The sequence below is a fragment of the Panicum virgatum genome, chromosome 5K (genome assembly GCF_016808335.1).
Source record: "Panicum virgatum strain AP13 chromosome 5K, P.virgatum_v5, whole genome shotgun sequence".
NCBI lineage: Eukaryota > Viridiplantae > Streptophyta > Magnoliopsida > Poales > Poaceae > Panicum > Panicum virgatum.
The window spans coordinates 6,823,339-6,839,551 of NC_053140.1; the positions used below are offsets into that span (position 1 = coordinate 6,823,339).

A 16,213-nucleotide genomic window follows, 5' to 3' on the forward strand; every position below is an offset into this window, starting at 1 on the left:
GTGTCTGCTACCAGAAGGTTCGGTCCGCGCAAGAGATACTCGACGTCGCCTTCAATAAGGAAATGACGCCAGTGGCGCCATCGACGCCGTCCCAAGAAGGGATGAGTTTTCACCCATATCGTCCACGGCGCAAGAGACGGCCGGTGCCACCAGCCCCACCACCACGGTGCTGCTGGTGAGCCACCACACGGTCACATCCAACGGCACCACCACGGTGACGCGGGAAAATGCCCGAGCAAACCGCTGTCGGCACACACCACCACGACGTCGTCGACACACCGCTGTGCAGAACACAAGCACCGCCGGAAGCCGAGGCCAAGCTGCGTCCCCACACGGTCGTCGCGAAGGGCCAGCAGCGGACATCGACACCGCCGCCGGACCGGCGTCACCACCGGGCCGCGCCAGCATGGCGCCCCTGCGAAGCTGGGCCAAGCCAGCCACGGAACCACCGTCGATGCCGTGCCGTGTCGCAGTCGCTGCCGAACCACGTCAGCATCCGCCGTGGTCGCAGTGTTGTGTCATGACGGACACCAGGCGCCGCCGTGAAGGTGGACGTGTCAGCCGCCGCCGGCCACGCCGAGGAGCCTGCCCACTGCGAAGGCCCGACACGCCCACCGGCATGCCGAACGGAGCAGCCTCGCGCCCACGCAGCACGAGCCCGAAAAGCACAGATCCAGCATCCACACGCGCGGATCCGGCCTTCCCCCATGCGGATCTGCCCAACTCCGGCGAGGAGCTTGCTGCCGGCCATGTCCACGGCGCTGCAGGAAGGAGAGAGGAGGGGAAGGAAGGAAGAGGTTGGGAGAGGGGGGGGGGGGGGGGGCGAGCTGATGACCTCGCCGCCGCCCTCCTCGTTGCTCGCCGAACTTCCGACGGCAACTCCAGCGACGGCGAGGCAGGGTGAGGAGGAGGCGAGTGGCTGAAGCAGGGGACGGGGAGCCGCCCGTGTCGCCCAGCAGGACGACACATCTTATCATATATCTAACAATTCAACTACAAGTTTGATGTCCGACAAGAACGTTGATGGCAAATATGCAATTAGACAGTTTAATTGCATTGCATGTTTGTACTCTTATTAGATTTCAAATTACACTGACAAATCACTTTTGAGGGTAAATATGAAATTAGAACATTGACAAAATTTCGAATGTCCTTTACTTGTTGGATTTCGAATCACATTGATAGACCGAATTCATTGAGTGGTTCACTAATTCGAAATTTCAAAATTCCTGGTGGCCCTTTTGCGAGTTCCCGAACGGCCCAGTTCAGAATGCAACAGTCACGCTATCGGCCACTCGGGATCCACTCCACTTCTCCAGACTCCGGCCGCCCAGGTGCCGCTCCCGCCCCGACACACCCGCCGCCCGGCGCGACCTCCGGCGATCCCCCTCGCCGCCCGCGCCCCAGATGCCTCCTCGGCCACGGCGGCACCCCGCCGGCCACACTAACGCCGCGCCCACCACCTCTGATTCAGGTATGGTCAAGCTCCTAGCCGACATCCTCCACCATACCGCGCCACCCACCTGGCCGTCCGCCCTCGCCGCGCCGCTGCTCCGCAGCCGCCTCGCCCCGGCGCATGTCTCCTCACTCCTCCTCCTCCCGGCCTCCCTCAGCCGGCCCGATCTCTCCCGCCGCTTCCTCCTCCTGCTGCCGCCCGAGCTCGTCTCCCCGGTCTCCCTCTCCCTCCTCGCCCTCTCCTTCCTCTCGTCCTCGCCCTCCCCCTCATCGTCTGCATCCTCCCCGCACGCCGCCTCCCTCCTCCTCTCCCTCGCGACATCCACTCCGTCCGCCTCGTCCTCATTTTCCTCACTCTCACACGCTAATTCACTCGCCACCTTCCGACCTGGCGCGGCCACCGCCGCCACCACGCTTCTCGCCTCCTCGTACCTCCGGCTCCGCCGCGCCCGCGATGCCGCCGCCGTCCTACGCCTATCCCTGTCGTCCGGCATTGCTATGAAGCAGTATACCACTTCTCAGATATTGTTCGCTCTCATCAAGATCCGGCAGTTTGCTCTTGCCCGTGAATTGTTCGATGAAATGCTTGGGACAGGTGTTCGCGTGGACGAGTACATTTACACGGCTGGAATTCGAGCTTATTGCGAGACAAATAATTTAGATGGCGCAAGGGGTCTATTGGCAAGGATGGAAAGCAAGGGCATCAAGAGCAGTGCTGTGCCATACAATGTGCTGATGTATGGTTTCTGCAAAAATAATCGTGTTCATGAGGCAGTGGAGGTGAAGAATGGCATGGTGGAGAGAGGAGTTACGACTGATGAAGTTACATACCGTACTCTAGTGTATGGGTTTTGTCGGACCGATGAACTTGAAATGGCATTGGAAATGACTGATGACATGCTTAGGCTGGGGTTTGTGCCATCAGAGGCCAGTTGCTCGATTATGCTTGATGGACTACGGAAGAGAGGGCGTGTCGAGGAGGCCTTCAGGTTAGCTTGTCACTTGGGTGAGTTGGGCATGGTACCAAACCTGTTTGCTAGTAATGCATTGATGGATAAACTGTGCAAGGATGGAAGATTTAGTGAGGCAGAAAGGCTATTCAAAGGGATGGAAAACAGGGGTCTTCAGCCAAATGAGGTGACCTATGCTATATTTATACATTCCCTGTGCAAGAGGGGGATGATGGATGATGCACTTCACATGTTTGATAGGATGAGGGAGAAGGGAATCAGAGTGACAGCTTACCCGTACAACTCTTTAATTAATGGTTACTGCCAATGTGATGATTTTGACAAGGCATGGCGGTTTCTGAGAGAGATGGTTGAGAAGGGATTAACACCGAATGCAGCATCATATTCCCCCCTTATAGCTGGTTTATGCCGGAAAGGGGATTCAGCCAGTGCAGTGGAGCTTCACAAGGAGATGGACAGGAATGGTGTTTCAGGGAATATCTATACGCTTACAGCACTTATCAATTGTTTCTGCAAGGACAGTAATATGGATGAAGCTGCTAGGTTGTTTGATAAGATGATTGACAGCTCCATAGTACCAAATGAAGTGACTTTTAATGTCATGATAGAAGGGTATTGCCGTGCAGGCAATGTTAGGAAGGCATTTGAGTTATATGATCAAATGGTGGATAGGGGTCTAACACCTGATAATTACACTTACAGGTCAATGATTAGTGTACTTTGTTTAACTTTAGGTGCCTTGAAAGCAAAGGAATTCGTTGATGATCTAGAAAATAACTGTGCCATGCTAAATAGTTTTAGCCTAACAGCACTTTTGCATGGATTGTCCAAAGAAGGAAGGCTAACTGAAACATACCATGTTTGGAACATGATGGGAGCGCAAGGGGTCAAGCTTGATCTTACCAGTTTCACTGTAATTATATATGCAGCTCTGAAACAGCATGACAATGAAAAAGTAAGCATGTTGATTAGGGAAATGGAAGAAAATGGTCTGAAGCCCGACATTGTGTTCCATACGTGCATGATTGGTGCACATTCAAAGGAAGGAAATATTGCTCAAGCTTTAAACTGCTGGGATAAGATGATAGCTGATGGGTGTCCTCCAAATGTTGTCACATATACGGTTTTAATAAATAATCTCTGCAGGTCTGGGCTTTTGAGCAGCGCAGAGATCCTTTGTAAAGAAATGTTAGCTGGACGCTTTCTTCCTAATAGTTTTACTTATAATTGTTTTCTTGATTATCTGGCAACTGAAGGAGAGCTGGAAAAGGCTAAAGTTCTACATGCAACCATGCTTGAAGGCTGTTTAGCTAACACAGTGACATTTAACACATTGATCAAAGGATTCTGTAAGGTTGGGCAGATCCAAGAGGCAATTGACCTTATGCAGAAGATCACTGAAAGCTGTTTATTTCCTGATTGCATCAGCTATTCTACAATAATAAATGAACTCTGTAAGATGGGTGACACAAATAAAGCATTTGGGCTCTGGAATGAGATGCTGCACAAGGGATTGAAGCCTGATATTGTGGCATACAATATTTTGATACGCTGGTGCAGTATTCATGGCGAATTTGATAAAGGTTTAGGAATTTATAGTGATATGTTTAAGAATGGGGTGCAACCAAACTGGGATACATATAGAGCTCTTTTCATAGGAGCTTCTTTGATGACCAGGAAAGGAAAAACTTTACTGTTGACCACCTGATGTAAAGGCAATGCTTTTCATGTTCTCATCTACTAGATTGACTGATTCGAGACTGGGTTGCCAGATGCAAAATCAATCATTCGTTGAAATGTTGCTTCATATAGAAGTGCTCAAAACATACATATGCATATTGACTTTTTCTGATCTTTCAGGTAAGACATCTGAGATCACTACTTTTCCATCAATTTGGCGTTTCACAAGTTCTTTTGCTAAATCTTGTACTTCTGTTACACTTTGGGTACACATGTTTAATTTGAGAATATTGTTTGTCCTGGGTCCTTACAATAATTGGTGATTTGGGTATTGTATTTTGCTGCTTCTTTTCAGCCAGCTTTTGACGTCTGTCCTTTTTAAACATAGCTGTGTTTTGCTGTTGTTTTCCTTTCTCCCATTTTGCCCAGTAGGTAATTGGCCTGCTTAGCCAAATTAAGCTGATTAGGACAAGCTTTACCTTAATAAAATCTTTGTTGATGTCTGTATGGATGAAATCAAGGTCCATATTCAAACATTTAATAGTTCGGATTTATATGCTCAACACTTTCTCAATGAAATTTAATATTCATTTTGATCACCATGGTGTCACTTTCATGCCATTTAACATTGCAACAGTGATCCGGCTTGCTTGAGGCCTCGAGCATATCAGAGGGAAACCTGGTGCTTGAAATCTTGAGTGATTGATGCTTCAACAAGATATTGCCATAGGATCATTTATTCAAGGATATGCTGTTTCTCATCTAAGCTCAACAACCACAACCATGGCTTCAGTACCTGCATGGTATCACTGCATCCTATGCTTTTTTTTTCCTGTCAGCGTAACATAGCCATCAAAACAAGCCAATATATTGTCTGTTGGGTAAAAGAAAACTGAGCCTGTATTGTAACAGGACTATGCTGTTCGTTGAATGGTACATCTTGCTCCATCCAACACTGAACTTGCCAATTTCCACAGGTCTTTGCGGCCACTTGTACAGCTGCCGAACTTCCATGTCCCTGGTGTTTGTGTTTCTTCACCGGAAAACAACTTTCTTGTTTCTAGGGACTGTAATCTCGCTACAGCACAGGTGACATTTATATCACCATTTTGTTTACATCAGTTACTTTCACCTTCAATATGTTTCTCAATCTGATCAAACAATTTCCCTGCTGCTTGGTTTCAGGAATTCTGTGATATTATTGGACTACTCCTTTATGGTTTGCGTTCATCAGTTCAAGATGGAGGCTCCAGCAGATCTCTTCATTATCTGTACAGATTGTTGTTACATGTAGGAACAACTACAATTCTGTAACAATGTACTATATATGCTTCCACCCATAGAGCCACAAAACGAGCCAGTAGTTTTCGTGGTAAAATAGGCTTAAGAAGTACATATAAATTAATTCTTTTAGGAACCGAACCAAAGTTTCAGTGATCAGATGTTCAAAGACACTTGCAATATACTTCGTATGTTCTTTGGTTCATGGAAGGAAGTGCTATTGACAACGCTGGCTATGGTGATCGCCATCGTCTGATGTTTCTGTTTGTGTTACTCTCTCGCCGTTGCTTTTGTGTTACTCCTATTGCCCTTTGCTGCATTGCCTTGTCATCTTCACTGTTGCAGCGTTTTGCATCTTGAGTGTCACTGTGTCAGTATTGCTAATGTTTTGTGTGGAAATGTGGGCACAGACGGATTTCGGACCAGAGGACCCAAATGTTTGCATCACTGACTCGTGGGCCCAAGGGCATGTCTATGCTGTAGTCACCGGCAGCCGGGGCCCACAGACCCACCCCAAAACAAACCGCCAAAAGGCAGGCCGTCCGGCCCGCCCGCTCACCTCTGCGCGCCCAAACCCCAGTTTCCCTCCGTCTTCTCCCGCCTAATCTCTAACCACGTCAGCAATCCTTGTCAAAACCCATCCCCCACCGTCCACTGCGACATCCCACGACGCATCCGGGCCCTCCACATCAGCGATCCGCGGCACCGGCCCCTCCACCAATCACGGCCTGCCGCTCCGTTTCTATATATGCACGGCACCCCTCCTCTCCTCTCGTTCACAGCCATCAAATTCCCCATCCCCAAATCGGCCGAGCGATTTCCTCCCGGCCTCTCGCCACCGCGAACCCAAGCAGCCGCATCGATGGCCCCCAAGGCGGAGAAGAAGCCGGCGGCGAAGAAGCCCGCGGAGGAGGAGCCCGCGACGGAGAAGGCGGGGAAGGCCCCGGCGGGGAAGAAGCCCAAGGCCGAGAAGCGGCTCCCCGCTGGCAAGTCCGCCGGCAAGGAGGGCGGCGAGGGCAAGAAGGGGAAGAAGAAGGCCAAGAAGTCGGTGGAGACGTACAAGATCTACATCTTCAAGGTGCTGAAGCAGGTGCACCCCGACATCGGCATCTCCTCCAAGGCCATGTCCATCATGAACTCCTTCATCAACGACATCTTCGAGAAGCTCGCCGGCGAGGCAGCCAAGCTCGCGCGCTACAACAAGAAGCCCACCATCACCTCCCGCGAGATCCAGACCTCGGTGCGCCTCGTCCTCCCCGGCGAGCTCGCCAAACACGCCGTCTCCGAGGGCACCAAGGCCGTCACCAAGTTCACCTCGTCTTAGGTTGGTGGCAGTAGTAGCCGTGTGGTGTTGGTAGATGTGGCTCAGTTTACCCGGTAGGGCTAGTGCTAGTATTAGTTGATGAAACTGGAAATGGATGGATGCTGATCTATATGTAGTTAATTTCGAAATGAATTATTGTAATGCTTTTGGAACACTTGGAATATTCATGGTGCTTGCTCTGCTTGTGATTTCTGTCAGGATTGGAAGTTCTTAGTGTGTTGGGTGATAGTAAGCGCCTGGCAGGGAACTGATAATTATATGCACAGTTATAAGCCAATTTCTGGATCAAGTGTGTTTAATCTAACAGTTGCTAGTTGAAACATCTTGACAGCAGTGAAATGTGATCATAGTAAATCTCTATGCTAATTGATACACATTTTCCTGTGTGGAATGAATCCCAGGCACAGTAAATTTAGGCATTACACTGGAAACTTGAGGGTGCGTAAGGGCCTATGATTCTATGGCAGGCATGGGCTATATGTTCTGCAATTCTGGAGCTTTAATTGTGATATCAATGGTGAAATTACCTGTTATTTTACAAGTTTTTTATGCTGCTTGCCTGTTGCAGTGTTCAGAGACAGACAATTGCAGTGAAGATATGCTAAAAGAATACCTTGTCTGCTTCTGTGATGTCCGGATCATGTTCTGCAGTGCGAGCATGTTTGTTGGCTACTATTCTGAATTTCAACTGTATGGAGGCTTCTATTTCTGTTTTCATCTCCCATTGGCCGTTACTGGCGAACTATGCTTAAAAAGGAGCTGGCAAGCCAACCTTCAGGTTTGATCTTCATTTTTGTTTCATTTTCCAGAGATGTCTTGCCTTCGAACTGATGTTCTTTTATCAGCTAACCGGTATCAATTTGATTTGTACCTCAGGCCCATCCATGATCCATAGCACTGTTACACTTCATTTGGGGTGTGAATTGGAGCATGATGAGCTGCCCAATGACTCGATCCATATTTGCACATGTTTTAGTGCAATTTTTGTGTTCTGCGTTCGCGTTGCCAGATTGTTGGTTTGAACTTGGGATGTTGCCTACTATGTTTGTCTTATTGATGAAATTTCTGTGGTAATTTTGCTCTCTCTTTTTTTCAAGATGAAAATTAAGTGGTTGCTTGGAACGTGGGGTCATTCAAGCTGAAAAGTTAGGGCGCTTTGGAGGGCTCTGGATGGGCGGCTCCGGCTCCGTGCTACAGTGCCGCGGCACTGTGCTGCTTCACTGGCTTCTCCGGCTTCGCGCTACAGTGATAAACAGTGATCTACAGTGTGTGCTCAGATTTTATTTGTTGGATTCAGTATGGCCACTCCTGTAGGCTGTAGTGCTGTTGTGCTGGTCCCACTAGTAATTTTGTTTCTGTTCTGAATGTTGCTTCATGGGGTCTGAAATCTGAATCCTGTGCGGGCTTTATAGGAGCGGCCTCTTAATCGTGCTTCTTATTCAAAATAACTGGTAAAACTCCCGAGTTTTATCTGTGTGATCCACAAAATGTTCTCTGTCTACTTGCATACATCTGATGTGAACAGGTCTAGATTTGATAATAAAGAAATGATAGGATATGACTCGTTCTTCTTAGAGCAAGCATAATAATGCCAGCTAGGCCGGCTGGGAGCTCTACACATCAGAAAAAATCTTAGCCGGAGGAGAGAAAGAGGAGATGGGTGACTTGTGAAACGCCGGCTAGAGCATGGCTTATAACCACGCCCACCGCCGGCTGGGAGGCGCGCAATGATGGTGGCGGGCCCCAGTGATTCAGCCAATAGGAGTGAAGGACATGGCTCTCAGCCGGGTGTAGCGGGCGGATGGCGAGACGCCTACCGCGTTCTCTCTCTTCCTCCACGTCGACTGCCAGCCACCTTCGCGCCATCTATAATACGTGGCCTAAACGGGCGGATAGGCTCTTTGGGGGACTCCCATTGGCTCTAAAGCAACAGAGCATTAAATGATGCCACCAGCCCGCCACTACTGCCTCTCTACCGCCCAGCTGAATGACTTGGTGTTGCTTGCCGGCCTCGAGTCTTGCCCGTATCAAATATTATTGCCGGAGGAGCCATTCTTACAACTGGTAACTGTATATTTAAAAGTTAAAATACTAAACGCCTGTTGTACATGATTTTATATGATGTAACTAGATGCAAGTCGCATCCTTAAGAAAATGTTGGTTGTTAAAAAAAGAATGATCAGCTGAAGCGTCTTATAAATGCCATCCTGCCCTTTTCAGCTATATTGCCCATCACTCCACTGTTTGAGCAGCTACAACTAACTGCTGAAAACGGAAGATTAGCGCTAAGAAGCTAAGCCGTAAGGATTCTAAAGTTGAGTGAGGAGGCGGGCCAAATCACTCCAGAATTGTTTCTACTCTATGTTCTTATGAGATCTCACAAGCTTGAGGTACAAATCCCTGATATCATGCATCGCAATGGTTGCATCCTGCATTGGCTTCTGCTCGCTAAGGGATATATTTTTGCAAAGTATTTTGGTTGCCATTGGTTTTGATTACTCCAGATCGAAGCCTCTTGTGACTTCTTTATGTTTCCAGGTGAACCGTGAAAGTCATTTTGTCAACTGTGCCTCCTGGTTGGTTGGCAGATTGAGATGGTTATCAGCTTTGAGCTTTCTTGTTGCGAGGCAAGAACCTCTTGCTAGCTACGTAGCTCGCCACGCCACGTGAACCATGGTCGTGGTGTTTGGCGTCCCAGGCCATGCATATCGACCATCCAGTATTCGAGAGTCACCATGCTGGCTCAAATGTCGTAGAGCTGCTGGAGCCTCGATCGGGCTCCCCATTTCCCCGATGGTAGAGCACACGTTCAGGAATAAACCCAACGAGATTTCTGATGTTAGGGAAGGGAGGTTCAATGGTAAATTCTATTTTGGTGGTCAAGCTGAAATGTGATAATAATTTAAAGTAAAAAAAACTATATATGGCATGCCTTTGAATATGATTAGCCGTCTCAAAAAGAAAAAAAAAACTAGGTGATGCTTCCGACTTCTTTGAGAGCTTGAGAGGGTGAAGCTAATTCTATGTTCGCTCGCTATGACCGCTGCTAGCGAGTGATATGATGTAGACACACACCGGCGGACTGAGCACCTAGATGCGCCGTCCAAACCGTAGGACCGTCAACCGTGACACCGTGAGATCTATTTTCATTTTCCAAATTTTCTTTATTCAATTATTTTTTATAATGTCATTACTTACGTGTATATTGTTTTATGTCTGTAAATTATATGTATAAGTTAGCTAACAACATTTCTCATGAAAGCTATGACAAATAAAGTTATATGTATAAGCTACATATGACATAAAAGTTGTGATAGTACAAACTTATCAAGTGAGAGCATGTTGTGAAAAAATTATGCATGCAAGTTATGCGTATATATTATATTTTTTTTGCTAATGTATTATTTGAAATTTGTTTCAAGAAGTTGTAGGTATATGTTTGGTATGTCGTAAAAAGTTGTGCTACAAAATTATTATATAGTTATCAACAAGAAGGTAAGTGTCAAAATTATATATATAAGTTATGATGTTTTAAATTAGAAAATTATGGGAATTAAAATGTTCTAAAATTGGAAAGTTCGGGAGAGCACCGTGATGGTTGGGAATCGCTCAGTGAAAACCGTCGGAGTGTACGTTCCCGAATTAGTGGCTCCCGCTTGAGTTGTAATTGAGGTGGGTTAGAGCAAGGTTAATAGTCCAGCCTGCTGCCGGCGGCGAGAAAGGCCAGATCGGTCTAGCTAGGTGAGGAGATGGTGGCGGCTCCCGGCACCTTCAATGTTTTGTGTGCCTTGGGAACCAATAACAGCTCAAGAAGAAAAGGGGTGGGAGGCTATCCGTCCACTTTTTGCCGCGCGCGGAGGGAGTCGCTCCTTTTTATTCTCTCTCCTGTTTTCTCTCCTACATATCGGATTTCGCTGACTCAACGGCACTTTGAGCCAGGGCAATGGATGTGCCGGCAGTCGGCCGAAAAGGAAGCCAGCCTGGCATGCATTTAATGTTGAGCAGCTGCCGCGAGCGGTGCAGCGGCGGTAGCACATGGGTAGCGAGTGGCGCAGCACCGCAACGAATAGAAGGCTCCCCGCACACGCATCCGCCCTCTTCGACTGGCATAATAAATGTCCGCTTTCTTTTCTCTATCTTTCTCTCTCTTCCACATCCGCAGCCGGCTCCCCATCGCCCGTAATAGTCGCTCCGTCCACAGTGAAGAGAGCAAATGAAAGAGCAAATATACTGTTTGGCACTGTAAATGTATTGTAGATAGTAAATATGTGAGGGGGCGTGGGAAACGAGGAGGAGGAACAAATTTACTCTTGCCGTTGTGGATAGCCTAGAGACCGAAAGCTGGAACCCGTGTGCGGAATTGATTACTCGGCCGATGCGGGCGCCAACAGAGGCAAATTTCCCGCTCCCGTTCCTATGACCAGTGGGACCACGGACCAACGAGGTTACGTACGAGCGCCAAAGTCCCTTCATTCCCGTTTTCGCCACATCAGCGATCCACGTCTAAAGCACATCGTAGCCGCCCATCCGAAAAAGCATCAACGGCCTGCGCCGCTCGGAGGTAGCGATCCGCGGCACCTGCCCCTCCACCAATCAGCGCTCGCCTCTCTCCTTCTATAAAGTCATCGCCCCCTCTCCTCTTCTCCCAACAACCACCAGTGACTTCGCAGCCTCCTCTTCCTCCAACCAACCCGAATCCCAGCCGCAGAACCCCCCCCCCCCCCCCCCCCCCAGCAGCCGCGTCGATGGCCCCCAAGGCGGAGAAGAAGCCGGCGGCGAAGAAGCCCGCGGAGGAGGAGCCCGCGACGGAGAAGGCGGAGAAGGCCCCGGCGGGGAAGAAGCCCAAGGCCGAGAAGCGGCTCCCCGCTGGCAAGTCCGCCGGCAAGGAGGGCGGCGAGGGCAAGAAGGGGAAGAAGAAGGCCAAGAAGTCGGTGGAGACGTACAAGATCTACATCTTCAAGGTGCTGAAGCAGGTGCACCCCGACATCGGCATCTCCTCCAAGGCCATGTCCATCATGAACTCCTTCATCAACGACATCTTCGAGAAGCTCGCCGGCGAGGCCGCCAAGCTCGCGCGCTACAACAAGAAGCCCACCATCACCTCCCGCGAGATCCAGACCTCGGTGCGCCTCGTCCTCCCCGGCGAGCTCGCCAAGCACGCCGTCTCCGAGGGCACCAAGGCCGTCACCAAGTTCACCTCGTCTTAGATGCTAGGCTTTCCCCTCTGCTCTTTGTTGGCGTAAGGCTCCTGGTAGTGATGCTAGTTTGCTCGGTTTGGCTGGTAGGATGGTATAGTTTGGTGCTGGTGGTTCCTGATAATGTTCTTTCTGTACGAAGTGAGAAGTGAAATCTGTTAATGTTATCAGATGCAATATTAATGGTGCTTGTTTAACTCTTATTCGGTTCGGCGTCAGGTCTGAATGCTTTATCTCTTGGCTATGACTCTTCAGGTTCAGGAGTGGAGCTTGTTAAGGGTGCCTGACGCTCCCACAACTTCTGAGTTTTGGTTTGAACTCTGTAATCTGATTTGTTAAGTTTCTCTTTTAATGACCTTGTTGTGGAAAGGATTGCCTGTTGCTCTATCTGCTTGGGTTCGAGAATTCGTTTGAATTGAGCGCCCTCTGGATCTGGGCGTGCAATTTTGACAGAGGGCCTTCGATTGTGTTCTGTGATTTTGGAGATGGGTGGTTCAGTTCTTTAATGTTTGGCGTCACCTGAATTAGGACCCACAATCCGAGAGCAAGTTGCAAACAATTTGGTCTTTCTAGTTTCTACTAGCTGGCTAGCGGCGTTACGATTCAAATCTGGGAGATGGTGGGCTGGCAAAAATGTTTGGCGGGATTTCTGTTTGGAATTGTGGAGCTGCCAAAGTGCCTCTCTGTTTTGGCGCCGCCTGAAAATTTCAGGGATGCAACGCGACCCCGTCTTAATCCTCGGGAGGCGTAAACTTGATTTTGCACGATCCGTGTCGGAGGTTAACTCGTGTCCTCGAATTTTAGATCCCCAACCCCCAATTCCCTTCGCCGGCATCATCTCCGATTGCCGCCGCCTCGGCGTCTCGTCTCTCCCGGCTCACCTCTGCGGCTGCCTCCGTCTCTGCCTTCGAGAAGCTCGCTGCCGAGGTCGCCCAATGATCATGTCCTACCTTCAGCTGTGATCACTGCTTTTGCAAATGATCTTCAAGAGAGGTCTTCTCAAAATCACTGGAGAGTGGAGAACGTAGGTATGAATCTCTACTCCTGCAATCCGATCATCTTATGGTTGCTGCTAGGTTAGTAATATTAGCACTGAATGGGAGTGGATGAATGATGGCTGTTGTATAGTCAAGGGTTGATGAATGGATTACAGTGGCACTTTCGAGTTAATGTTCCCTAATGGATCTGAAATAGTAACATTATTTTGTCTGCAGGGGAGAATTTTTTTCCAGTGCAGTTGTACTCTTTAGTCCTTTTTTAGGGAATTCGAGCTTTAAATTTGGGAAACATTTGCATTCTGAAACATTGCTAGTAAGAAACTGTATTTACTCCCATGCCATGGGATGTGGCAACTTGCAACTTCTGTCGTCGAATGGCAAAAAACTGTTCTTGTCTCTTGGAGCTGGAAACACTGAGATTTATGGTAAAATTTGCTTGTTGTGTCAGGAGAAAATCAGATGCAAGATAAGTTGATTCTGCTAAAGGAGGTGCCACTCTAATTGAAATTGGGTCATAACTAGAGAGTTGAGTAACTCTGGACCAAATAAATTCTTGTTTTGCAGATACACTGCTATGGACTTTGAACATTAAATTTGGACATAATTTGAACTCTGGAATCTTGAGAATGTGCTATATTCTGTATTACCATTGTATACACTACAGCCAGTGATGACGTGCTATCGTGGAGCTTCAAATGCCATCCGTGGTGTATTATCTTTGAATTTTAAACTGTATAACCAGCTTGCTAGTTCATTGCAGTTCTTTTTTTACACGAAGCGGCAGGAGAGCTGCCTGTTATATCCAAAGCATGGAGTGCAAGGAGAGCAAAATTTAAGTATATGAACTGTACATTAGAAGGTAAGAAAAAAAAATCAGCAGCACACAAGTAGCACTGCCAGTTGTTCTCTTGCCATCATGCAAACTCCAGCCTCTTTGATCTTCATGAAAAGCCTGAAATGTGGTCTCTTTCTGATAGAAAATCCTTCACTGAAGTTTTGAATGTCTGTTTCATGGATTATGTCGCGGGACCTGCATGCTTTATTGACTCGCATGTCTTATTGGTAGTTATAGTGATAACAGATCAAAGGAAATATAAGATTTTTACATACATGTTATTGCATCAACACCTGCCTCCAAAAGAAAAGGCATGCCAATAACTGGTAGAACTGTTGATTTTCTCTATTTTACACATTTACTAAACATCCCTTTTTTATTGAGAAAATGCATGCAAATTGTTTTCGAATGGGAATGTTACTGGCATTTACCTACCAAAAGAATGCAACAAATCCATATTTCAGGAAAGAGACCATCTACATGCATCTTTCCCGTTTTGTCCTCTGCTTATTCATGTTACTGGAAATCCTGAAGATTTGTTAGTACTCCATCTCCATGTTCCACCAGAAGAGGTCTAGCAAACATAAGGTATGAATCTCTGATAGCATGCATCTCAGCAACTGCATCCTGTATCAGTGTCCTCTCTCTAGGCTGCTTCTTGGAGCAGGATACCCCGAGAGCAATGGCAGAAACCAAACAATTCTCAATTTTACTTCTTGTAGTGTTGTCAAAGGCGTCTGTGTGCAGCCACATTGTTGCATCAGCGATCTCCCAGATCCTTTCTGGAAGAGCATCCTTTGAATGCCTGTGCAGATCCAATGAACCTCTAAAAATATCATCTGTTGGGCGTCTTCCTGTAAACATTTCAAGCAGTAATATGCCAAGGCTATAAACATCACCAAGAGTTGAGATGGAAGAACCTTCACCATACTCTGGTTGTGCAAAAGAAATGTCTTAATCGCTATTTCATGATTATACAAGAAATCAAAATAAGCGACTGGAAAGATGACACTTAAAGTTACCTGGAGCAACATAACCAATGGTGCCTCTAATTCCAGTTGTGCTACTAGAAATTGGTAGGGTTTTACTTGCACTTTCTGAAAGAATTCTTGACATGCCAAAGTCTCCAACTCGTGCACTCATATCTTCTGCAAGAAGGATATTACTTGGCTTGAGGTCGCAATGAACAATTGACGGGTGACAATGATTATGAAGATAGTCCAAAGCATCCATGACATTAACTGCAATGTCCAGCCTTTGTGATATATCGAGCGTATTCTTCAAAGTTGGCATGCCAGATTTTGGGTGAAGCCAGTCTTCTAAGCTACCATTTGGCATGAACTCTAAAATCAGCGCCTTAAAATCTTGACCTTGGTGATTGATGCTTGAGCAGCATGTGATTGTCTTTATGAGACAACGGTGACGCACCCTTCTTAGTGCCTCACATTCAGCCATGAAACTTCTTGTACATCCAAATTTTTCGAGGTTAAAAACCTTCACAGCGACAATAGTTCCCTTGTCTTGAAAAGTGCATTTATATACCGCCCCAAAGCTTCCTTGACCAAGCAGATTGGTTTCAGAAAATCCACCAGTCCCATTTGACAATTCATGATAAGAAACTCTTCCAAATTGTTTGACAACTATTGCTAGCATGGGGGGGGGGGGGGGGGGCTCTTCTGTTTTTGTGCAAGCTTCTTACAGATGGATAGAGCAATACCCAAACCTAGGATTAAGAGTGTAACCAAAGCTATTGTAACCGACCTCAGAGAATTTGTGTGGCATGGAGCTAAATGAAGTTGAGGTATTCCACCACAAAGATTGTCGTTGTGTGGCAAACCACAGCCGGGTGGCGGAATGCACCCGCCTATGCCCAGAGGGTGTGTACTCGGGGGTTAGCTAGTGACCAGTTCGATCTCGCTCAAGAACACGAAGAACACCAAGGGTTTTGAGTGGTTCGGGCCGCCAGAGCGTAATACCCTACGTCCACTATGTGTTGTATTGCGTTGTCTCGAGAGAGTTTGCGAGAGCTTGGGCGAGCCTGAGTGTGTGATCTAGCGAGCTTGTCCTGTACAGCGAGCACTTCCCTTTTATATCTCAAGGGAGGCGCGTACATGGCTGCTGGGTCCCCGACAGGTGGGCCCAACGATGTAGTATAAAATAACGTACTGTTCATACATTATGGCATCGCAGGCAAAGGAGATCTTTCTCCCGGATATCCTTGCCTGCTCCTAGAGTCCCCCGTTCAGCATGTCTAGGCACCGTCTTGTCGGATCGGCGCCAGGCGTAGCTAGCGGCGTCGCCTGCCACGTAGCTGAACGGGCTGCGTAGCTTGCGGCGTAGGTGGCATGATGGAAAAACGCCGTGCCGTCGTTTCCAATTAATGCAGCAGACGGCTCTGCGCTGGTGCGGCGTAGGCGGTTGCACTGTGTACCTTGGTAATACGCGGTGTACAGTGAGGTCTGGCAAAGGCTGCC

The 16,213-nt window shown here is 47.9% G+C and overlaps 2 protein-coding genes and 1 pseudogene across 3 annotated transcripts; 2 read left to right on the plus strand and 1 right to left on the minus strand.

Moving 5' to 3' along the window:
- Positions 1 to 1,291: 1,291 nt before the first annotated feature.
- On the plus strand, positions 1,292 to 5,623 carry LOC120705960 (putative pentatricopeptide repeat-containing protein At5g59900). The gene is made up of 4 exons (XM_039990511.1): positions 1,292 to 4,286; positions 4,744 to 4,909; positions 5,084 to 5,195; positions 5,292 to 5,623. The coding sequence occupies exon 1, from the start codon at positions 1,408 to 1,410 to the stop codon at positions 4,132 to 4,134; it is 2,727 nt and encodes a 908-aa protein (XP_039846445.1). The 5' UTR covers positions 1,292 to 1,407; the 3' UTR covers positions 4,135 to 4,286; positions 4,744 to 4,909; positions 5,084 to 5,195; positions 5,292 to 5,623.
- Positions 5,624 to 6,152: 529 nt separating this feature from the next.
- LOC120705962 lies at positions 6,153 to 12,109 on the plus strand (annotated as a pseudogene). The gene is made up of 2 exons (XR_005688118.1): positions 6,153 to 6,711; positions 11,550 to 12,109. The product of XR_005688118.1 is annotated as a histone H2B.3-like (transcript).
- A 1,720-nt stretch (positions 12,110 to 13,829) lies between these two features.
- Positions 13,830 to 15,408, minus strand: LOC120705961 (probable LRR receptor-like serine/threonine-protein kinase At3g47570). Its single transcript, XM_039990512.1, has 2 exons — positions 14,762 to 15,408; positions 13,830 to 14,671 (listed from the first exon to the last, which is right to left on the minus strand). The coding sequence occupies exons 1-2, from the start codon at positions 15,390 to 15,392 to the stop codon at positions 14,256 to 14,258; spliced, it is 1,047 nt and encodes a 348-aa protein (XP_039846446.1). The 5' UTR covers positions 15,393 to 15,408; the 3' UTR covers positions 13,830 to 14,255.
- Positions 15,409 to 16,213: the final 805 nt, after the last annotated feature.

What these genes read in the sequence shown, in the direction of transcription:
- LOC120705960 (XM_039990511.1), top strand. Translation starts at nt 1,408, where the DNA reads ATGCCTCCTCGGCCACGGCGGCACCCCGCCGGCCACACTAACGCCGCG.
- LOC120705961 (XM_039990512.1), bottom strand. Translation starts at nt 15,392, where the DNA reads ATGCTAGCAATAGTTGTCAAACAATTTGGAAGAGTTTCTTATCATGAA. An exon ending in CATTGGTTATGTTGCTCCAG is followed by an intron (nt 14,672 to 14,761) that starts GTAACTTTAAGT and finishes TTGCACAACCAG; the next exon opens with AGTATGGTGAAGGTTCTTCC.